This window comes from Ailuropoda melanoleuca, chromosome 11 (assembly GCF_002007445.2).
Source record: "Ailuropoda melanoleuca isolate Jingjing chromosome 11, ASM200744v2, whole genome shotgun sequence".
NCBI classification, from domain to species: Eukaryota; Metazoa; Chordata; class Mammalia; order Carnivora; family Ursidae; genus Ailuropoda; species Ailuropoda melanoleuca.
In genome coordinates, this window is record NC_048228.1 from 109156650 (window position 1) to 109180070 (window position 23421).

General features: G+C 57.4%; 1 protein-coding gene across 3 annotated transcripts in view; it reads left to right on the forward strand.

The window, feature by feature from the left end:
- Positions 1-23412, forward strand: part of ZFYVE28 (zinc finger FYVE-type containing 28) — a 110972-nt gene extending 87560 nt beyond the window's left edge. The window contains exons 9-13 of one of the 3 annotated variants that reach the window (XM_034672208.1): positions 17335-17468; positions 18619-18735; positions 20224-20328; positions 22491-22594; positions 23105-23412. In XM_034672208.1, the coding sequence (XP_034528099.1) occupies positions 17335-17468; positions 18619-18735; positions 20224-20328; positions 22491-22594; positions 23105-23236 (592 nt within the window). In that variant the 3' untranslated portion in view covers positions 23237-23412. Of the gene's footprint in view, positions 1-855; positions 8001-17334; positions 17469-18618; positions 18736-20223; positions 20329-22490; positions 22595-23104 lie in introns of those variants that run through there. The other 2 variants (XR_004628951.1, XM_034672210.1) reach the window with 2 other exon arrangements.
- Positions 23413-23421: the final 9 nt, after the last annotated feature.

Here is a 23421-nt window from a genome sequence, read left to right on the forward strand (position 1 = left end):
CACCAGGGCCCTGCCTGCTGTGTCTGCCGGCAGGAGGTGGGAGGATGGGGAGGGGGGTTCAGGCTGGAGGCCGGACACGGTCCCCGCGGCCACGGTCCCCCGGCAGTGTGTGACAGGAGCTGGCCCGGACCCCACGGGCATCAGGGCCGCCGTTCCACGTCCCCCATGCAGCTTCACGTGGGGTCTGCAGTCACTCCCCACCCCTCCCCGAGCCCCGGGCCACCACTAACTTCCTCTCTGTGTCCACGGATTTGCCCCTTCTGGACAGTTCCATGCACAGAATCACACAATACGTGAGCTTTTATGCCTGTCTCTGTTCCCTGAGCATGATGTTTTCAAGGCTCATCAGTGTTGGAGCAAACGTCGTGGTGCATCTTTCCTTTTTTGTGGCTGAATAACATTCTGCCGGACAGACAGGCCATGTTCTGTCCGTTCACCCGCCAGTGGGCGGGTGTTGTGTGTACGTCTTGCCATCACGAACATGCAGCTCTGCGTGACCACACTCCTGTGTGGTAAGAGGTTGTCTTTCTTCTGGGTGCGTACGCAGGAGGGCACTGGGTGGATCACAGGCTGAGGAGCTGTCAGCTGTTTCCTGGAGCCATCGCGGTGCATGCTCCCACCGGTCGTGCACAAGGCTCCGCGTTCCCTCCATCCTTGCCAGCACTCATTGTGGCCCAAAAGTTGGTTAACCAGTTCCTTTGTCCTTAGAGCTTGCGCAGTCACGGGATTGTGAGCTCCCCCGAGACCGTGCCTCTCTCTACGACTGCGCGCCCGCTGTTACAGCAGGTCATTTTACCCCATTTAGCACGAGATGCATGGAGATGGCCATTGACATTTAATTTGCTTGGTTCCCAGTCAAATCTATGAAGTAAGGTGTATCCAGAGAAGTTTATCTCTTCACCTTGCTCTTCCTTAAGGTAACAGTTTTTAAATTTTTTACAGTTTACCTTTCAATTTGAAAAACATAAGCAAAGATGTACACACACATTCCTGCCCCTCTGCCCCGCAGGGCCTCACCCTACGAACGCTCTCGTCCGCCCTGCTCTCCTGGCCTTCTAACCTGGAGGCCTGGCCATTGTAGTTTCTAGAGATGCGCTCACCTTCCTGTCCAGCCTTGTGACCCCTGTGTAGCTGAGCCAGCCTGCCCTCAGTCAGGTCTTACTGCTGGCCTTGTGTTGGGCCGGACTCTGCCGTTACACACGGCGCAAACATCTTCTCCTGTTTCTGATAAAGCCACTTTTGAGCTGTAAACCCAGCCTCCTCAGCCACGTCCAGAGGAATGAATTATCATCAGAACCTGCTGGATGGCTTTCTTCCTCAGGGCCCGCCGCACAGAGTTGATTATTGGTAAGTGAATCATTTTTCTGCAAGGATGATAGGAAATCATCAGAAATTCTTCGACAGGGTATGTGGATTTTTCAATTTTTGGCCCACCCCCCCCCTTATCCAGTCCAGCCCGTGGACACCTACTCTGTCTCCTGCTTTCCTGACATTTTCCCACGGTGGACACTGCTCGTTTGCGTCACGAAGATGGCTTCCCGTGTCCCTTCCAGCTTTGCTCAAAGGCTGAGGCTGAGCTGAGCAAAGGAAAGAGAAGCCCCACCGTGGCCTTGAGGCAGTCTCATCTTCTGGGAAGCTTTTCCAGAAGGTGCAGAGGGCCTAAGGAGGGAAGAATGTGGCAGGTGGCCTGTGATCAGGACAGCCATGCGTCTGGGCCAGAACCTTGGACAGCGGTGTCTTCCCCCAACCCGCACCCCCCACCCCACCCTGACTGCGCCAGGGGCAGCAGGAATCAGGTCAGCCAGGTGTCAGCAGATGGTGCCCATGGCCCACCAGCGGCAAACACGCCAGGAGCACCATTCTCTCACGTCACAAGCTGACCTCACGGAGCGTGATCGAATGCTAATGCGGAGGTGAGAGAGCAGGGGTACCGTTAACTTGGACAGACACAAAAGACCAACCTCACACAGGCGGGAAGTTTGCCCAGATTCCAGTGGCCGGATTCCTGAAAGTCTGGGGTGTTGCTGTCCTCGCGACGTCTCGAGGCTTCACGATGGAGACCGTGGGGCTCAAGAGCAGGGGCCGGTGATCATCCCTCCCGTTCTGCAGATGGGGAGGCTGGTGCTTGTCTCGGCTCAGACCACCTGGAGAGGTGGCTGGCCTGCAGTCTCCTGCCTGTCCACCGCCCCGCAGGTGCCTCTGCAGTCCCGGGGACTGGCGGGTGGAGGAGTGAGCAGTGGGCCTGCTGCTGTGCTCCTGGGTCCCAGTCCCGCGGTCCTGTGGGGAGGTCAGTCAGGTGCAGCCTCATGCCTCTGCGAGCCACACAGAGCTGGCCCAGGCAGGAAGCACACGGAGCTGTGACAGAGGGTCTGCTCGTCCCGAGGACACGGGGAGCAAATTTTCCTGGGCAGCAGAAGTCAGGTGGAAGGACCCGGCCCTGGGGTCTCTGCCAGGCTGGCTGGAGGGTCTGGGCCGGAGAAGCCCCCTCTGGGGTATTCCCCCAGGCGCCACATTCAACCCACTGCACTGCGGACCAATTCTGTCCGTGCTGTTGCCAGGGTGCTGGGACATGGCCCCCTGCAAAGTTCTCGGCGGAATGTTCCAGAACCATGCATCCTTCAGCTCTTTTTACTGGCTTCTCTCCTTCCTTTCCAGGAAAAGTTAGGATCTTTTTAAAGGGAAAGTTAGCATTTTTAAAAAGCTTGTTGTTCCGTGTCTAAACTTACCTCACTGTTCCAGAACCTTTCATGCTCATGAAGCCTGAATAAGCCACTTGTCTACAGCATGGAAGCGCGACCTGTCTTTGTCCTTTCTGCAGACATCTGACTAGAGCGTTTCCATCCTGCTGCCTTCTTGAAAAAATACCGTGGGCTCTCTTTTTTCCTATTATAAATATGGTCCCCGTTCATTGTAAAAAACTTGAAAACATAAGAACAGAAGGAAATAAAAATCACCCCGAATCCTACGAGCAGTTTTATTTTTTTCACTACATATTATGATCATTTCTCTGTAAAGCGCTTGAAAAACACTATTTCCATTGAATTCTACTGTGTCCTAAGGACATACAGACATACCTGGTTCATTCTACATTCTCCCATTTCCATGAGTCTTCTGTGTTAAGTTAGCCTTGTGGCCCCTCTCCCTTAGATGTCTGCCCCTGGGGTTATGTCTTTAGAGCCGATCCTTGGTAGGGTCACCACGGCAAAGGTGTGGAAAGTCTCTGGGGCTCTTCCTGCCACATACGGTCCGATTGCTTTCCAGACACGCGCTGACTTATCGATTTATCATGCAGCGGGGCGCCCCTCCCCCGCCCTGAGACTTGAGAGGCGAAACACGAAACCCTTTTTGTTGGAGTTGGCTTTCCTCTGATGGCTTTCCCCTGCGTACTTCTTTCCTACCCATGTGTGAAACGACCGCTCCTGTCTTCCGCCTGTTTTCCAACTGGGTTTTCATGACTTGTTTACTGACTTGAAAGCGTTCCTTCTGTCTCGTGTGTCTGCTGTGGACAGATTTACCCCACGTGTTCCTTGCCCCCTGATTTCATGTGTTGATGTCTTTTGATTTACAGAAACCTTCATTTTGTTTTGTGTAATTAAATTTATGAAAATTCTAGAGAAACCTTGTGGTTCTTGCTTTTCTTTTTCTCCTCTGGTTGGCTGTGCACCTGCCATCCCTCCTCATCCCAAGGCCAGGGCATCGTCTCCTCTCCCGCTTGTGTGCTGTGGCTTTCTTTGTTTTACCACTAACTCTGACCCAGTTTCGGAGGTCCGGGTGGTTTTGCCTTCTGAGACTGTCTCTGACCGTCGGGGCTGATGGCCATCCTGACGCACAGGCAGGGTCGCTCTGGCCTGGCTTTGGGGCACCTTGTTGCCTGTCCCACCTTGGAGGCCTGCTCTGCAGTATTCGTTTCTCCAGCTGTATCTGAGAGTCTGTCTGGTGGCTCCCCTGGCCCTCTCTCATGCAGTTGGTGGGCCTCCCTGGCTGCTCTGTTGGGTCGAATGGTAAGAATTTGGAAGGGCTGTCCTCGGCACAGTCTTCTAAGCCTCTGCTCTGAACCAGTGACCTGCGCTCTGACCAAGTTCTCTGTCCTTACAGAGGGGCAGTGCTGGCACGCCTCACCTGTTGTGCTTCCTCACCTGTTTGGGTAGTGGTATTGGAGGACCTGTCCCCTGCAGCTGCAGATGCAGTGGGAGGCTGGATCCAGGGGAGGGAGTACACCTGGGGCTGGGTGCTTGACCTCAGCCTGCCTGAGCCTCCATTTTGTCGGCTGCAAAATGGGCTAACAGTAGTCGCCAGCTCAGGTGGCATCTGGGGAAAGAGCTGAGAGGCCACAGAACATCTTTTCTTCTTGTTACTCTGCGTCTTGCTTGTTGTTACTTGTCTTTGTTACTGGATGTTCCTCACCCATTATTACTCAGTGCTGTGGTTCAGGATTGTTACTCCCTGTTCCTTGCCATCTTGCTATTACCAGTCTTGACTACCTCCCCATTCCATCACCGGATTTCACTGTTTCCGGACCTCATTTCTACTCTGCATGGGTGGTGTGACCTCTGGTCAGGGTGACTTGGAGCACTGTGGTGGGACTCTGCCCCAAGCTGACACACTCTGGACGACTCCAGCCTCCAGCGTCATCTGTGCCCTGAGCTTGATTCTTGACTGGCTCCTTTTCCAGCAGATGTCTTGCCTTCCTCCGTGTGGTGGCTCTGTTGTGGTTCCCCCGAGTCCCTCTGCCCGTTGCTGGGGTTGGGACCCAGGCTCAGGGACATTGAGGCCCTGGGGATGCCCTGAGTCCAGCCCCCAGCCACTGTGGCTGCAGAGATGAGCTCAGTGTCCATGTTTCCTGAGCCGGGCTCCAGCTCCCCCTGAGTCCCATCGACCCTCCTGCCCAGACGGAGGGAACCGTTTGAGATCCCCGTGGACCTCGGCCCTGCCTCTGTGGCCAGTCCAGGGGAGGCAGCACATGGCTGCACAGACCAAGCATCCTCCAGAAGTATGTGGGGGTTGGTGAGGCCTCCGTCATGTGGAAACCTTCCGCAGAGGCATGGGGCTGGCTCTCCTGATGTCCTGTGTGCGCGTATCACCCAGTCAGCTTTCCCTCCAGCAGACGGAGTCAGGCCCACCCCTCTGTGCCTGGGGTCAGCCCGGCTGCTGCTATATTCCGGCCTCCATGACCTGGAAGGGCGTGCGTCCCTTTCCAGTGTATGATCAACAGCCTCGGCTCCTGGTGCAGGCAGTGGGCTGGTTGGGGGTGCCCCGGGGAACGAGTCCTGAGCCGGCACCTTCAAAGGTAAGGGGATATGAGTCAAGGCGTGGGAGCAGAAAGGACTGTGCTGCCTGGACCGGCTGGCCACTTGGTGGCCGGAGACGTGGAGGAGCTGTTTCCTGGCCTGACCCCACCTGCCCCATTGCTGGTTCTTACGGGGGCTCCGCAGGGGACCAGCTCAAGGTAGGGTGACAGGGCAGGGCAGAGCCTACCCCTAACCTCTCTCTGGCAGCTGTGGGGCCCTGGGCTTGTGTCTGCCCCATCAGGACACGCCCTTCACTGCCCTTTCTGCCAGAGCCATTCAGGGTCAGGACGCTGGGGGCAGGCCTCGCTGCTGCAACCATCTTACCCTGGGGCAGGTGTCCCCACCGCAGTGCACAGAGCGCCAAGGCCTCCCACCACGTCACGTCCCTGGATGGAAAAACAAGAATGATTGAGCGGGTTAAAAATAGAGAAGGACTTGGAATTAATTAGACTCTTGAAAAACAGATTAGGCGTAATGACTGTCAGCAACCCAACTGTTAAGTGACGGGGCTGTGCGGCCGACACGGAGTGTGAGGGCATGAGGTCAGAGGGCAGGGCAGGGCTCTCACCTGAGCCCCTCACCGCACCCACCATGCACCCTGTGGCAAGCATAGTAACTAAGGCCCACGCCGCTAGAACCCCACAGGGTTGCAACGACCTTCAGGCTACCAAGAGTGCCAGCACATGGCAGGCACTCGGGCGGGGGTCCTGGGAGGGTGCTACTCTTCTCATTGACAGGCCTCCCTGGTGTCAGGGTCCTCCTTACAAACTCACAGCCGGGTGCGGAGCTGGCCTGGCTGAGGGGTGGTGGTGACTGGTTGGTGAGTGGGCACCCAGGACAGCTCCGTCCTGGCCTCCACCTGGTGACCCCACCCCATGGCCTTAAAAGGTCCCCCTCATTCCAGACAGCTCCTCCTTCCAGCTGGCTGCCTCCCTGCACCCCAGACATCTCACATCCTCCCACCCTGCTGCTCCCACCGCTTTCACCATTGTCAGCGCACAACTGGGTTCCCCCCCTCCCCACCTGCCCCACCCCGTCCTTCGTCCTTCAGCCAGTGCCAGGAAGAAGGTAAAATCCATGCATAAGATGGAGAGTGACAGGTGGGCTCTGGGGCAGCTCCTGCAGTCGAGCAATCAGGGGAGGCCTCCCTGGGGTGGTGACATCCACTGAGACCTGAATGGAGGACGGGAGAGGGAAGGAATGTGCCCCAGGCAATAGGTCCAGCAAAGGCCAAGATGTCAGGCTTTTTCACCTGGGCTGTTCTGGGGGCGTGAGGTAGTACCCACCACGGTTCCAATCGACTTGCCCTTGAGGACCGGGGAGGCTGAGCCTCTTTTCACGCTCCTTTGCGTCGGCCTGTCTTCTTTGACGAAGCGTCGACTGTATTCAAACCTTTTGCTGTTTCTTTCGTTTGGGTTGTTTCCTTGTTGAGTTTTGAGAGTTCTTCATTCATCCATGGGTCCTTTATCAGATATAATTTGCAAATATTTCTCCCAGTGTATGGATTGTCTTCTCATTCTGAGTATCTTTTGAAGAACAGAAGTCCTTAATTTTGACGAAGTCCACAATTTGTCAACTTTCTTCTTTCATGGATTGCAATTTTGGTGTCATATCTAAGAATTATTTTTGTCACCCAAAATCACAATGGTTTTTCTTCTGTTCTAGAAGTTTTTACTTTTAGTTTTTACATTTAGGTCTGTAATCCGTTTGGGCCTAACTTTGTATATGGTGTGAGGTATGGATCAAGTTTTATTTTGCATAAGGAAAGCCAGTTGTTTCAGCACCGTTTGTTGAGAAAGCCTGTCCCTTCCCCATGGAACTGCCTTTGCACCTTTGTCAAGTCAGTCAGCCATATACATGCAGGTTTATTTCTAGACTCACTAGTCTGTTTCGTTACCTGTCTGCGTTGACAGGAATATCACACTGTCTTGATTATGGTAGCTTTATAACGAGCCTGAAAATCAGGTGGTGTAAGTCTACAACTTTCTTCTTTTTCAAAGTTGTTTTGGTTCTTCTGGGTCCTCTATATTTCATACGGATTTTAGAACCAGGTTGTCAGTTTGTACGAAAAACAAAAGCAAAACAAAAACAAAACCTACTGGGACTTTGACTGGAATTTTGTTGAATCTATAGATCAACTTGGGAAGAATTAATCCCTTAATAACATCGTTTTCCAATTCATGAACATAGTATATCTCTCCTTTTACTTAGGTTTTTAGTTCTCTCAGCGAAGTTTCACAAAGTCTTGCACATCTTTTATCAGGTCAGATTTATCTCTAAGTATTTTATATTTTTGATGCTATTTAAATGATACTGTTTTGTAATTTCAGTTTCCAATTGTTTGTTGCTAATATGGGGAGATGTAATTGAGTGTTGTATATTGGTTTTATCTCCTGCAACTCTACTAAACTCACTTCATTATTTACAGTAGTTCTTATGAAGATTCATCAGATTTCCTATAGATGATGATGTCATCTATGAAAAAAGCCAATTTTATGTCTCCTTTTTAATTGGATGTTGTTTACTTCTTTTTCTTGCATTTTTGCCCTGGCAACGACCTCTAGTACAATGTTAACTAGAAAAGTCGACACAGGATATTTTTGCCTTGTTCTGATCTCAGAGGGAAAGCATTACTATCTATTGTTGGCTGTAGGGTTTTCATAGGCACCCTTAATCAGGTTCAGGAAGTTCTCCTTTATCCCCAGTTTGCTGAGAGTTTTTATCAAGAATAGATGGATTTTCTGAAATGCTTTTCCTGCATCTTTTGGGATGATCATATAGTTTTTATCTTTTAGTCTGTTAATGTGATAAATGACATTGATTGATATTCAAATGTTAAGTTAGTCTTACATTCCTGGGATGAACCTTACTTGGCCACTAGGTATTATCCTTTGTATGTATTGTTGGCTTTGATTTGCTAAAATTTTGTCAAGAATTTTGCATCTGATGGGGAAGAATGTCAGGAAGCAGTTTTCTTTTCTCATAATGTCGTTTTTCAGGGTTGGGTATCAGAGCAAAGCTGAGATCCTAGGGTGGGGAGCTTTCCCACTTCTTCAATTTTCCAGAAGAGTTTGTGTAGAATGGGTACTATTTTTGCCTTAAGTAGTAGTTGGATTCACCAGTGAAGCCATCGGGGCCTCGAGTTTTCATGGGAAACTTTTTAACTGCAGTTCCCATTTCTTTACTAGACGTAGGTTTGTTCAACTACCCATTTCTTATTCAGTGAGCAGAAGAACTTATTCACGTGGTCCTCAGTCTGTGCTCTGTCCCCTTGCCTTCCCCTCAGACAGGCAGATACCAAATAGCTGGGTGATGGTCCTCTGCCCAGAGTCCGAGGGCTCCCTACGCTCCTGGTCTCTGGGGCCCAGGCCACCTGCCACAGTCCCTGCCCGGTGGCTGGCTCCTTGCACCCCAACCAGTGTCAGCTTTCTAGATGATCTCCGCACCCTCCTGCCTCCAGTACTTGTTTGCTCCTTGGGTCACCATCCCCTCCCTGTCTGTCATGACGCCCTCCCATCCCCTCTACACCATGTCACCACGTGCCTTTGATGAAACTCATGGGGTGCTTTGCCCAGTGGCCTTGTCGAGTGCCAGCCTGCGTGTCCTTGCCGTCCCTGCTTCACAGATTGGAAACAGAAGCTCGGAGCCCCTCAGCAGGTGCAGTCCCTCTCATTTGTCTGACTCCGGTTTGGGGGCCAACTGCAGGACCCCCGGGCCCATCCCCAGAGCTCAGCCTCGAGTCTCATGTCTGTGATGTGGGCCATCCTCCTGGCCCCCACACCACATCCCTTAGGCTGGAGGATGTGACTCGGGGTCCTTTGCTGGCGGAAGCCTACCTGACCTAGCTCGAGTGAAAATAAGGGGCTGCCAAGGGTTGGAAGGCAGCTAGGCACAGCAGGACATCTAGGATTTGGAGGGGGACATCGGGGCTCACGTCCTGCCTCTCACATCCTGGGTTCTCACCTTCAAACTCCTGCCCCTGCAGGGGACCTCTTCTGGGCCGCTGCCCCTCAGCATGGTGCTGGCAACCATCCAGCCCAGCTTCTCAGGCACAGCCACAGCTGGTCCCCCCGTAGCAGGGCCCATGCCCTCATCCCAGCCAGTGTGTGTGGTGTGGATGTTCATGGCTTCAGGGGGCCACCCTGCAGGGGCAGCTCCAGGGGAAGGGGGCTGGCAGAGTCCAGGCCTGCTGTACTGGGCCTCCAGGTACCACCGTCCCGTCCTCCCTCCCTGCAGCCCCGGGGCCTACCTGTCCTTATTCTGCCCAGCTCCCCGCTCCTTCAGCGTCTGGGGCCTCCACAGTGCAGGGTGGAAGCTGGGGCTTTGAGCAAGAGTGCAGAGTGCTTGGTAAGCATTGACCCCTCCTCAGGATACAGGGGGCAGGGTGAGGCCTGGCTGCTGCCCAGAGGCCCCAGTACCACCCTAAGGGGTTGTCTCCTCCACCCCCTGGGGCCAGGAGAATCCCTGTCTGAACAGCCTCTTCCCCAAGCACAGCATTTCCTCCCATCTGCACGGAGACAGACACAAGAAAACAGTTTTAAATTACGGAGTGTGGCACACAGGGAGACCAGGACCCTTTCTGAAGCCAAGTTCACCCGCTGCTGTGTTCACCAGCTCTGGACACTTCTGTCCTCAGAGCTTTTAAAAGCAGCAGAAGTTGGGGCACCTGGGTGGCTCAGTCGGTGAACCATCTGCCTTCGGCTCAGGTCATGATCCCAGGGTCCTGGGATTGAGTCCTGCATCAGGCTCCCTGCTCAGCGGGGAGTCAGCTTCTCCCTCTCCCTCTGCTCCTCCCCCTGCTTGTATTCTCTCTCTTTCCCAAATAAATAAAATCTTAAAAAAAAAAAAAAAGCAATGAAAGGTCAGGAAAGGTGCGCAAGATGCAACAGCAGAAGGGAACACTGGTCCCTCTGCTCATGCGACAACCACTCCTATTTATTTAATTTTGTTTCTGTTTTTTTGTGGGGTTTTTTTGAAATGTAGGTATACACATTTTATTTATTTATTTTTATTATTAACATATAATGTGTTACTTGTTTCAGGGGTGCAGGTCAGTGATTCATCAGTCTTACACAACACGCAGCATTCATGATAACACATACCCTTCCCAGTGCCCGTCACCCAGCCACCGCAGCCCCCACCACCTCCCTTCCAGGAGCCCTCAGTTTGTCTTCTGACATATTTATAAAGTACACGTAGACGTGTATTTTTTGTTAATCTGTGTTTCGGACTTTTCTAGAGTATATGCATATTGCACCTGTTTTAAGAGGGAGTGATGTAAAGATTGGGCTCCCATAACCCAACCATGGACCTTCTCCAGAGCTGGGCTGTGCTGCGACTCAGAGAAGCCGGACTATGGCCCCCACCCCTTCCCATGGAGGGGGGAGTTGGCGTCGGGCCAGGTAACACCCAGGTGAGGGCTGTAAGCCCAGAGGGAGGGGAGAGGCCCGCTGAGGTGTCTTCAGCTGCCCTGGGGCCCTGCCAGACTCTGCAGCACCCCCCACACGCCGCAGCCCCAGCTTTGGGAGATGTCTCCTTGGGGCTGTCGGGGACCAAGCTGTAGTCTCACAAGTGGACAGAGCCTGACAGGGCAGGGGTGCCAGGGCCTGCGGATACATGGGACCTGCCAGGGCAGCTGTGGGGTAAGTGGAGCGTCACCATGGCAACGTGGTAGGCACCCTGGCATCAGGTGCTCCCCATCCTGGGAGGAGGACGCGCACCCTGTTTCACAGGCCCTCCTTGGGTCCAACAGGCTTGGGGTCCTTCCAGGCAAGATGGACTTGCATGCTGCTGGGCTCTCCCTTCCTCTGGACTCCAGGGGGACTAGCCTGGGTGGCCTGTGTCTGGAGAACGACTCTGAGGGACCCAGGTGTGCCCCGCTGGCCAAGCCCACCCCATCTGTCAGTCATCGGGCTGGGATGACTCAGCGAGAACCGCAGGCACCAGGCAGGGGGTCTACTGTCTGTCCTCCCTGTTTGGGGAAGCCACGGGTCCCTGGAATGCTCCTCCACAGAGTGTCCTTTGGTGACAAGGGGGTTCACCGAGGCCTCCTGGCTGTCCCCCACGAGTGTTGTGGGGCATTTCAGCTCCTGTGTCCTTCTGGATGGACATCATCCATAGTGATGACCAGAGGATATTTCCAGGAAACCCAATCCCTGAGTGCGTGGGCATGTGGGGGTCTTGCACGCGGCCTCAGGCGGTCTGGGGCCCGCTGTGTCACAGTGGGGCTCCTTTGGGGGGTGACATGCCCACTGAACAGTGTGGGGCAGACCCTCGGCCACTCCTGGGCTGGGCCCTGCTTGGTGCCCATCTCGTGAGAAGTCCTGCGGCTTATGGAGCTTTATGAGAGGCCCGGCATAGCCCCCTTCCAAGCGCGAGCCTCCTGTTCCCACTTAGAGAAGTGAACACTGAGGCCCAGGGACAGAGAGCGATTTGTTCACAAGGTTGGACGAGGGTAGAGCCAGGAGCCTTCCTCGGCACCGCGTATCTCGTGAGGGATGGGAGTGGGAACACGTGTGGCACGCAGAGACCGCTGCTCTTTGTGTGGTCACGGGAGCCCGAGGGCATGCCCTCTGTTGTCACACTTGTCCCCAGCCACGTACACCCCCAGAGCTGTGACGGCCTCCCCCTGCCCCCAAGGTGCCTGAGTCCTGGCCCTCAGCCCAGCCAGTGGGGACCAGGCTCCTTCCCCATGGTGGTGGGCAGCCTCACCCCTCCCCAGAACTGTTGGGCGCTCGGGAAGCCCCCCAGAGCGGTGGGGAGGGGGTGGTTGGGAGTGTGAGCTTTGCCCAGGCGTGAACACCCTGAAACCAGGACGGGGAAGCGGGTTGGTCCATCCTGGTGAACTGAGGCGTCTCCCTGCACGATGGTCTCTCTTCAGCATGTGCGCACCTGGGATCTCAGTTTTAAATCTGTTCACAGAAGATTAAAACACGACAAGATTCATTTTTAAAGGAATGCACAGATAATAGGCAAATGAGTGACATCTTTTGAAAAGGACGAGGCCTCAGCATGACACGTTCCCGAGGTGGATGCTGAGGGGAGCAGGACTCTGCCCCGGGCCCCAGCACTCGAGGCAGAAGGGTTACTCCCCACCTCAAGGCGCCAGCAGCCCCATGCCCCTCTGCCTTCCCCGCTCACCTCCGGCCTCCAGCCCCGCCTCACCACCAGAGGCAGCAGGTGCCGGGGCAGGCCCCTCCCACACGTGATCTTCCCCCCTCGGTGCTCCCGCGTCCACTGCACAATCTGGGATGAACTCAGCAAACAAACACCTCCTGGCAAAGCGATTTCCCTAGAGGTTTAAACATTGATTATGAGCTTAGACTCCCTTGAATGATTCCAGCCATAATCACACGTTTTGTGTGACCGCCTCTGAATGCCTGGCAAGCTCCAGCGGGCTTCGTGGGTGGGAACTGGCTGTGTCCTCAGTGCTAGGGCGGCCCTGCCTCTGCCCGCCACTCACGCGTGTGCACTGACGCCCTCCACGCGTGATCAGCCTTTTCTCACTGGACCCATCAGTGGCGATTTGACTGTCCAATCTGTCTGTAAGGAGCAGTTTCTGGGCCCAGCAGGTGAGAGACAGACCTGGGGTTGGATTGCGGGGCTTCCGCGGGGCAGCAAGAGCAAACTACCACACACGGGGCTTCAAACAACAGGAACGTCCCTCGTCACGGTTCTGGAGGCCAGAAGTCCAAAATCAAGGGCCATGCTCCCTCTGGAGGCCCCAGGGGAGAGGCCTTTCTCCTGGCTCCTGGGGCTCCTGGCACTCGCGGGAGTATGGCCGCGTCCCCTGGTCTCTCTTCCGTCCACACACAGCCTCCTTTCTGTGTGTCTCCCCTGCTTCTCTTAGAAGGAGCCTTATCGTTGGAGTTAGAGCCTGCCTGGACAGTCCAGTCGCGGGTCCGGGTTTTGAGGTGGACACGTGTTTTGGGGGCTTTCCAACTCCTCCCAGTGGAGCCGTTGCATCAGATGTGCCTTCGCGGGGACGAAGCAGAGACGCGCTCCGAAGCTGTGAGGTGTGAGGGTGCTCTGCTGGTGGCTCCTTTTCCTGAACCCCATCTAGCGTTCCAGACATAGGGAAAGTGTCTGTTCACACAGAGGGCCCACTTCTCCTTCTCCCCTGTGTCTAATGAATTCAACAGAATTCAACAGTCTTTGTTCAACAGATACAGATTGGGAGGTTAGTGAGGGGTGGGGGAGCTGCCGTCGGTGCTGGGCATACAGCAACAAACAGAAGAGAAGTTGCTGCCAGGCCAGCCTCGCATCCTCCCAGGGTAAGACAGAGTCAGCACACACGGGCTAAGTCAGGGTGCTGAGTGACCCAAGTTGCGCAATGCAGGGTAGGAGCAGGAAGAGAGCTGTGGGGGGGGGGGTTGTTCCTGCGTGTGGTCAAGGAAAGGCCTTCTAATAAGCCATACCAAATAGAGGCTTCTGGGGGTATCCAGAAAACGAGCATTCTGGGCCCAGTGACCTCTGTGCAAAGGCCCTGTGGCCAATAGCATGTTTGGCTTCTCTGAGACAGCAAGGAGGAAGTCTCAGAAGCATAAGGAAGTGGAGGGTATGGGAGGGGAGGTTGACAGAGAGGGGTCCAGACTATGCCAGGCCCCATAACCTCCGGTAAGGATTTTTGCTTTGGTTGGACTACCTGGAAAACAGGGGTGGAAGGTTGCAACAGAGGAGAGACACGTTCCGACTTCTGTTTGAAAAGACTCTGTGTCCTGGGCCTTCGGTAATCTCGGTAGGAGCTGCAGCTCCTTGGGGTGGCCCCTGGCATGTCCAGGGGAGTTTATGCCTGGTGAGTCCTGGGTGCTGGCCTGCTCTGAGGCCTGGGGTGAGTCCTGGCGCTGTGAGTCCGCCAGAGGCTGCACTGCGGGCATGCCGAGCTGGGCAGGGCTCTGCAGGAGCCCTGGGGCCTGGCCTCTGAACACAGTCCCCAAGCTGTCAGCCTGCTGACTGGGTGGCCCAGGGGCAGGAGCAGTCCCTGGCGGATGCTGGTGCGTGGGGAAGCAGGTGTCTTCCTGTAGATGTGAGTGCCCCTCTGCCTTCAGCCTGTGTGGTGTCCACAGAGGGTCCAGTGCCCGCCGTCGGTCAGCAGTCTGTCCAGCGACTGCCCATGGACAATCAGCACCCTTCCAAAGGGGTGGCCCTGGGCAGTGCCCAAACAGTGGCCATCCCTGTGGCCCCTACGGACCGGCCAGACCCAGACAAGACCTGGGCTCAGGTCCCAGGTGAGATCCCGGCTTCTAGCTCTTGTGGTCTCTTCTTTTGTTCTCCTTGGCCCTTTGAAGCTGACTTCCTGCCTAGAATCTGTGTCTTTGTGGAGTTTTGTCTCTCTCTCTCTGCCGACCCCCGGTCCCCGCTCTGCCGGAGTCCCAGGCTCCATGGCCTCAGCTGTCTGTGGCGTCAGAGACTTTCGGTGTGCGGGCCACGCTCCACAGTCTCCAGGAAGACACCCCAGCCCCCTGGGCATTGAGCTGTGGGGCTGGGGCTGCAGGGCTGAACTCCAGGGGCGCCCCCCCAAGACGCACCTACCTCCCCGCCACAGGCAGGGCTGTGACGCCATCTGCTGCCGGCAGAATAATGTTTATTCTGATGACAAAAGTAACACTTGCTCACTGAAGACACTTGGAAAAGACTAATTTATCTGTAGTCCCGCTATTCAAATAAATGTGATATTAATGTTTTGATGATCTTTCCCCATGTTTCATTATGTACATATGAAATCTCTAATTTGTAAAATACTACCTTTTCGTTTAATACGTTAACATTTCTAGCATCTAACTATCCTTCTATGAAGTGGAAAGCATATGGATGGGACCTAATTTGTTGAGCCAACCCACTGTTGATAGACATTTAGCTTATGAGCTATTTCCTAAATATGAGTTTGCTAGATGATTACAAGAAAAACATGCCTTTATTTTCTTAAGTGTGCACCTGAGTGGTTTTTAGTGTGTTCGCAGCTACGCACACATTTCTGTCACCCCGTGAAGAAACCCGCCATATCCGTGAGCACTGGCTCCCGTCTGCCCGCCGCCAGCCCCTGGCAGCCCTCCGCCTCCGTCTCTGTAGATCTGCTTCTTCTAGACATTTCAGATAAACGGAGTCACACACTGTGTGACCTCTTGTGAGTCGCTGTGTCGCAGCCTCGTGTCTCCCTGCTTCCTCCATGTTGTAGCGCACGCCAGCTTCCTTCTGCGGCTCAGCAGTCCCCGTGTGGATGGACGGCGGTTGTTCGCCTGCTCATCTCTTGGTGGACGCCTGGATTTTGCCCACCTTTGGCTCTTGAAAACAGTGCTGCTGTGCACATTTGTGCTCGGACTTCGTTTGGGTGCCTGCTTCCAAATCCGGGTAAAGCCGTCACTGACCCCGGGGATCTTGAGTGGCAGTGGACATTGCCAGCAGTGAGGTCCCCACCCCCTTCCCTTACTCAGCTCCCAAGGCAGGGACAGAAGCTGGGGGGCAGCCAGGCACCCCATCCTCAGGGCAAAGTCAGGGGCCCCGTCCACGGAGACCGTGCGGCTTAGGAGGAGAGTGCCATGGCTGAGATATGGGTCCCAGCAGAGTGCGGGCACAGCCAGCGCCATGGCTGCCGGCCTTCCCTGCTCCACGCCCCAGCGAAACATGAAGTGCTAATAGCGAATGCTCATCGTGGAGCCCTGGGGCCCCGTTCGGCGCAGCCTCCCTCTGCACTGGGGTGGGGGGGGTATCACACCTTTGCGCTTCTCAGTGGTCTTCCATCGGGGGTCGTACCCCCGCCTAAGACCCCTGCAGTTCTGCACGTGAGGAGCTGTGACCGGCGCCCTCTACCTCTGTCGACTCTGCCACTGCGTGACCACTGAGCCACCAGGGTCACCGTGAAGATCTGGCCACATCTGCGGGCCACAAGGGCAGAGCTCCACATGCGTGTTGTGTGGGTAGCTCCTCTTTCACTCAGATGGTGCCGAGTTCTCTTTCTGAAGTTGTGGCCCAGCGCACTCGGCCCCCAGCCGTGCCTCCCTGCGAAGACAGACAGCTGAGGACGCGAGGACGCCATGTGCGCTGAGGCAGCCCTCTGGCGTGGAGAGCAGACCAACTCCTCCCCAGAAGGAAAAGGGCATAGTGCAGTCAGCTGTTGGCAACTTTTAAAAAATTGTAGTGAATATTTCTAGACAGATAAAAGGCTTGTATCCATGAAATGACAGGAAGAGCATAAATTAAAACGTCAGGGAAAGGCTGTAAGGGAAAGTGGAGAAATTTCCCTCGATTGTAGGACAGAGGGGTAGAGAGGGAAGAAAGGGAAGGAATGATGTGGGAGTTGGATGCGCCCCCCAGTAAGCCCTTGAAGCTGCAGGAGAGAGAAGGGGCAGGACCCCCATCTTCTTAACAGAGTCCCACACGTGGGGACTTAAAATGACAGGAAGTTGTCCTCTCACCGTAGGGAGGCCAGGAGTCCGAAATCTGGCAGGGCCGCCCCCCCTCCAGCGGCTCCAGTGCAGGGTCCTTCCTGCCTCGTCCAGCTCCCGGGGGCTGCGTGGCCCCCCACCTCTGCACCCTGTCCCACTGCATCTTCTCTCAGAAGGACACCTGTCATTGGGTTAGGGACACCTGGTAATCCAAGATGACTTTCTCCTCTCCAGCTGCAAAGACCCTTTATGCAAATAAGTCATATTTGCAGGTTCCAGGGGTCCAGACGTGGGCACATCTTTTGGGGGCCACCATTCACCCCGCTGCGTAGGGAGTAAGTAGGTGAGTTGACTCTTCCGTCGGAGGAAGTCCGTAGATCAGGTGTGAGAAGGGGCAGCCCGGGCCTGTGAGTCTGCAGCAGGAGAGGACAGGAGTTCAGAGCTCATGGTGGTGGACAGGGCAAGGGCTGAGTTAGAAGCCCGGCTGCGTGGCGGCCTCGTTAGGTGCCGCGTGTGGCCTTGGTAGCATCCTGACGCTTGGTTGTGAGTCCGGGCAGCGGGCGCCTCCGAGGCAGAGTTTTGTTCTCACTCTCTGGCTTCCAGGCTCCAGAAGCCCCCTGCCCGTGCCCCCGCCCCACGCTCCCCGTATTTCCTTCCTCGTGCAGCGGCTCCATGGCTGGTTCCTGCTCCTCACACCAGGTCGGGCTGGAGGCCGCCCCCTCGGCGACAAGAGAGAAGATCCGGTCCAGGTTCCACGGCAGCCACGACCTCATCCACCGCCTCTTTGTCTGCATTTCAGGTGCCCGGCTGGGCCTGGGGCGGGCGACACTGGGCGGAGGGTGGGGTGCTGGGGGTGCCAGGCTATGGGAGCACCCCCTCCCGATCCTGTCTGGGGACTTCCCCACCGTGTCATGTCTTCATCCCCAGCGTGGGGGTGGGGGGGGAGGCTTAATTCCTCAGCGGGTCCCCCGCTGTGATTGGGGAACCCACGGCTCCCGCGGGGAGGTTCTGCTCAGTTTGTGGTTCATGTTTTAGTGTACCCTGCCTAGTTTTATTTCCTTCTCTAGGGATGGCTACACCGTGGGGGGAGGGGAGGACAGGGAGATGCCTGTTTTGTCCCGCCCCACCCCCGGGGAATTCAGAGGCGCATGAGCTTTTCTTTAGTTCCCAGTTTAAGATAACAAACACGTATCTGTGTGGTTCACAGTATGAAAGTGCACACTACAGCCCCCTCCCCAGCCTCCTGCATGCGCTTCCCACCCTCACCTTTGAGGGATGGGCTCCCATGGCATTTGCCCTGCGGCCCGCCCCACCTGCCTGGCGGTCCTATCGAATCAGGGTCATGGGGTGGGGGGGCAGGGAGGTTGTTCCATGCTGCCAAGGGCCCCCACAGGCACTGCCGAGCCAGGCCAGGTGGGACCAGGAGGACCTCAGGTGACTCTGAGCTCCAGTTTGCACAGGTTTGTGTGTGGGTTGAAGGGATGTCATGCCTAGCAGGTGCACAGAGAATCTTCTAGAAGTGCTGACTGCAAGCACTGTCACTGGGACAGGTCACTGGGCTTCCCATCCGATGGGACGCCCGGAGCTTCTCCCTCACTTTGCTGTGTGGGCAGCCGGTCGCCCCAAAGAGCCAACCCAGCACTGCTTTCCACGGAGAAATGGCCCTCATTTTCAGAGGGAAGAGACCTCTGCAGGGCGGGGGGGGGGTGCTTTCCTGCCAGGGAGGGGTCTGTCCGTGTCATCACCCTCGCCACCAGCCTTCCCTTGACTCCAAGCCTTAACTTCGGCCTAACTGTGGCCCAGGGGCTGGGCGGCCCCCTTTTGCCCTGACCAGCCCGAGGACACGTCAGTCCTGGGCCATGAGATCTGGCCGGGGTCACCCAGCTAGCAGCCTGGAGCCCCTGCGGCTGGTTGGCCTGACCTGCCCTCCCTTTGTCCTCCTCTTGCAGGGGTGGCTGACCAGCTGCAGACAAACTATGCCAGTGACCTGAGGAGTATTCTCAAGACCCTTTTTGAGGTCATGGCCACCAAGCCTGAAACCGACGACAAGGAGAAGTTAAAGAAGGGTGAGTGCTGCCCACTTCGTGTCTGCCCCGCCCCCCACCCCCAGAGACGCACCCCCACCCTGAGCACATGTGGCCCTACGCAGCCCTCCCGTCCGGCCTTTCCGTGACCCACCGCCTCCACACGGAACCCACCGGCACTGCCAGGCTCTCCGCTAGGGACCAAGGGGCACAGGTCACAGGCCCCGCAGGTGCCCCGGCGGCTTTGCCAGTGGCTCCCAGCCCCACAGGCACAGGTCTGTGCCTGCAGCTTCTCCTGCTCCCCCCTGCATGTGCTCCAGCAAGGTCACCCAACCTCTCTGGACCAGTGGGCTGGGGGACAGTGACACCCTGATGCCACACAGTCACCACCACTGTCGCCAGAGCAGTTGGGGCCAGCCCAGAGTCAAGGAGGGGGCCATGGCCCCACCTCTCCGGGGGGGATGTGGCTGTTTATGGCCTGTGGCCACCTGTGACCTGCCTCATGTGTTTACAGATGCCCACACATCGCAGGCACAGACACACACACACAGAGACACTCACACTCTCACACACGTACCCACACACATGCACGCGTGCACACTCACACACACGTGTACCCACACTCTCACATGCATGCACACTCACCCTCACACTCTCACACATTCACACACACTAAGTCTCGAACACACATGCACGCACTCACACACGTGCACACACATGCAGTCTCACACACTCACCCTCACACTCTCACATGTGCACGCAGTCACACGCACATTCTCACATGCGTGTACATTCACACACGCACACTCACCCACCCTCACACTCTCTTTCACACTCACACACGCACAGTCACACCCTCACACACACACACACACACACACACACACACTTGCATGCTTCCATGTGCATGGGGTGGGGAGGGGGCCTGACCCCTGCTCACCGTCCCCTTGTGCTGGGCTGAGATACCTGTTCTGGGCTCGCTGCCCGTCCTCACTGGGCGTCTGGGCACACAGGGCAGCCCGCCCGGCCATAGAGCCCGCCCCCGCCCAGCAGGGCCCATCCTGGCTAGGGTGGGAGGAGGAGCAGAGTCCTGTGTGTCACCTGAGCTCTGCCTCCTGGTATCCCTAGCACCTGGGAGGCCTGGGAATTCTGGGGGCGAATGCCTTCAGAATATCACGATTCAGAAAAGGTACTTACACGGACCAGTTCTGCAAGCAATGATGGTGGGCTTCTCGGTGCATGTCCAGGCCTGGTCCCCCTACTGCCTCAGCGGTCACAGCCCAGGGGCGCCTTCCACACAGAGACAGTGCAGGGGCTTAGGGGCTGGGGGCCCACAGTGGGGAGCAGCTGCAGACCTCAGGGCACTGAGCCCGGCCTGCTGGGGTGGTGCTGACTCACCCCTGCGCTGGGGGACTGTGGCTGGCTTTGGGGGAGCTAATCCCCTGCTGGCCACATGCAGGTGGGCCTAGCAGGGACAGGTGCTTTGTGCTCAACCCCACCCCTTCCTCTCTCCCTGCCTCTCTCTTCTAGTCACCCAAAGCCTGCGGAGCGCGGCCTTGGAGGACTGTGCCCTGTGCCAGGAGACCCTGTCATCCTCTGAACTGGCAGCCAAGACCCGAGACGGGGACTTGGAAGGTGCGTGTGGAGTCTGGGCCAGGGCCCGAGGTGCTGCATGCTGGGCACGGAGTGAGGAGTCTGTCTGGACTGCCCGCCTCTCTGCCCTGGACGCAGAATCCTTGAAGGCACTTCTTCTCCAACTGGGGAAGAGGCCCTCTGGGCCTGTAGCTGCCTCTGCTGCCTTTGGCACCCTCCTCAGCCCCCACGGTGGGCACACAGACCCCCCCTTAGCCAAGGCCTTTGGATGCCCCCGGAGGTGGCTGGACCCAGGGCACAGGCACACACCTGACCCCACCTGCATCCACCTGCCCCACAGGAAGGGCTTCATGTGGCAGCTTCCAGTGATTTCTTCACAGGAGGCTGCACTGTCTGGTCATGTGGGAGCCCCAGGACCCTGCTCCCGCTTTAGGCTGGAGGTCAGGCCTGCTGGGGGCCCAGTGGCTCAGTGATCACGGAGGGAGCATCCAGAGCAGGTTGGGGGCTCTGCAGCACATCTGTGGGGAGGGGGCTGCCCAAGGCTTTCGAAGGGGCTGGAGGCCTGGGAGAAGGGCCACGATGGATGGTGACGGATAGGCTGACCAGGTGTCAAACGGGAATGGGACCAAGAAGGAGGCTGAAGTTGACCCCATGATAGGACAGAGGTCACAGCACTCCTGGTGTGCCTGGCTGGCTGGGCTGACCCTGCTGGTCCCCGGCTCAGGGCCTTCCTGGTGCTTCCCGTCCCCTGGGGGTGACAGCTTGCAGGGATGGGGCGTCAGGAGCAGCACAAGCTCCTCATCTCTACTTTTCTAGAAAACCATGTGTGATGGTACAAAGCACCTGTTATAGGAACTGGGAACCCCTCAGCTCAGGAGGAGTGAATGTGGTGAGCTGTGAGTTCTGGCGTTGCCCGCTGCACAGGCGAGGACCACATCCTCCCTGAGGGGCTGCCGACCCAGCTCCCTCCTGGAAGTGGCTCCTCCTGGCAGGCCCGGGAAGTCCTTGGGACCCTCACAGTCCCCCACAGGGTGCATCTGGCCTTATCTGCCTGCCCAGCGCAGTCCTTAGGGGCTAACGTTGCCATCCAGGATTTCCCTGGGGCCAGCCTAGGATTCCACACGGGGTGGTGAGCATGAGAAATGACCTCCCTGTGGGGTGGGGGTGAGCTGACTGGGCCCGGAGCGGAAAGCGGGAGAGCTGGGTGGGAGGCAGTTTGGGGTCTGTGCAGGCAGGCAGGAGGAGGGGCAGATCCTCCAGGATGGGAGGGAGGCCGGGAGACTGCTGGCCCTTCTGGGACAGCCACCTTCCGAGTTCTGTTTGGAGGCCCTGAGGATGGGGCCTGGGGAAGCAGGCCAGTGCCCACTTGAGCATCAAGCCTGGGGGGCTGTGTGAGGCTGCAGAGACTACCACTGAGTGCACTCTGTGATCTGAGGGAGGGATCCGGGGTGTTCTTTTCCCCTGGGCCGTTGCTCTGGCCTCGGGGTCTGGCAGGCCAGAGTCATCTTGGTGCCCCAAATGGGAGGAAAGTGCCTGTCTTGCTGCGTGTGGGAGCTCACTTCTCCCCGTGCTGATGTGCTTCCTGAATTCCGGAGCAAACCTCCAGAGGTTTTCATAAGCCAGGGCCTTGAGAAATGAGCTGGGACAGGCCCCACATGCAGTGTAGAAGGAGGAAGTGACCCCTGGCCACAGCCTGGCTGCATACGTGTGAGGGAGGGGCTGGCTGGGGCTACGTGGGCCTCCAGGACCCCAGGAGCCTGAGAACTGCTCTGGGGGCAAGGCTGGGGGCGCTTGAGGCCCTCACGGAGCATGCCTAGAGCTGAGTCGGGGGTCGATTTCTTCATTTCTCGACCACCACGTCTGCCAAGGGCCTGCCAGGCTGGGGGCTGACAGAGAGAGGCTCGGGAGAGGGTCATCCAGGTGGACACTCCCTGCCCACATCCTGAATCCAGGTGGCCTGGCCAGCCACAAGGGGCAGGCTGCAGGTGGGGGGCTGGCGGACAGGTGCTGGCAAGAGCTGCAGAGCCTCTGTCCGGTGATGTCTGCAGTCTCCTGAGACCAGAGACAGTAACGGGGTCTGGGGGAGGGCTGGAGAGGAGGACAGGGGCTGCCGGGGCCCGCCCAGCCAGAGGCGCCCATGCTCCCCAGCCCACCTGCTCCCCCCCCACGGCTCCCCCTGGCTGACCCCGTTCCCGCTGTCACAGATCCACCGGAGTGGGTCCCAGATGAGGTGTGCGGCTTCTGTACCGCGTGCAAAGCACCGTTCACCGTCATCCGCCGGAAGCACCACTGCCGCAGCTGCGGGAAGGTGAGCGGCCACGGTGGCCAGAGGTCGTCCCCGCGGCCCCGGGGGCGGAGGCTGTGAGCCTCCCCGGGGGGCTGTGCACAGGATCTGGAAGCCAGGACAGATGCCCCTGACAAGGCCTTTGGGGTCTTCGTGCAGAGGTCCCTGAGCTCTGGGCCCTGCTCTGACCTGGCCCAGGGTGTGGACTTGAGGCCCCCAGCCCCCCAGGTCCTGATGGTGTTGCCCCGGGGCCACTTCAGAGCTGGGGATGTGCAGGGAAAGAGGGTCTGAGTGGGACTGGACCCCCCTCCATGAGCCCGGCCTCCTGGGACGGTGACCTGCACCAGGTTTTTCTGAAGGTCCCGGAGGCACACGGGACCGGCAGAGTCCTGCCACTGCCGCCCTGCCCGGGCTCAGAGGGACGGGAGTGGGAAGGGCCCCCGCAGGGCCGAGGTCTGGAGGGGCGAGGCACAGGGTCCGGGGCTGTTGGGGACCCTGGCTCGCTGCCCCCACGGCCCACCCCTCCCATTTCAGATCTTCTGCTCCCGCTGCTCCTCGCACTCGGCGCCACTGCCGCGCTATGGGCAGGTGAAGCCCGTACGCGTGTGCACGCACTGCTACGTGTTCCACGTCACGCCCTTCTACAGCGACAAGGCGGGCTTCTGACGCGAGCCCCAGCACCCCCAAACCTGCCAGGGCTCCCACGGACTCCCAGGGAGGAGGGGCCGCTGGCTGCGGGAGGGTCTCCACGCGCCTCATCAAGCTGCTGCTGTCGCGGGAGGGGGCTGCAGGCCGCCCAGACTTGCAGGACGGCCAGCGCCTCCGTCCCACCCACCCTGGCCCCCCACCTG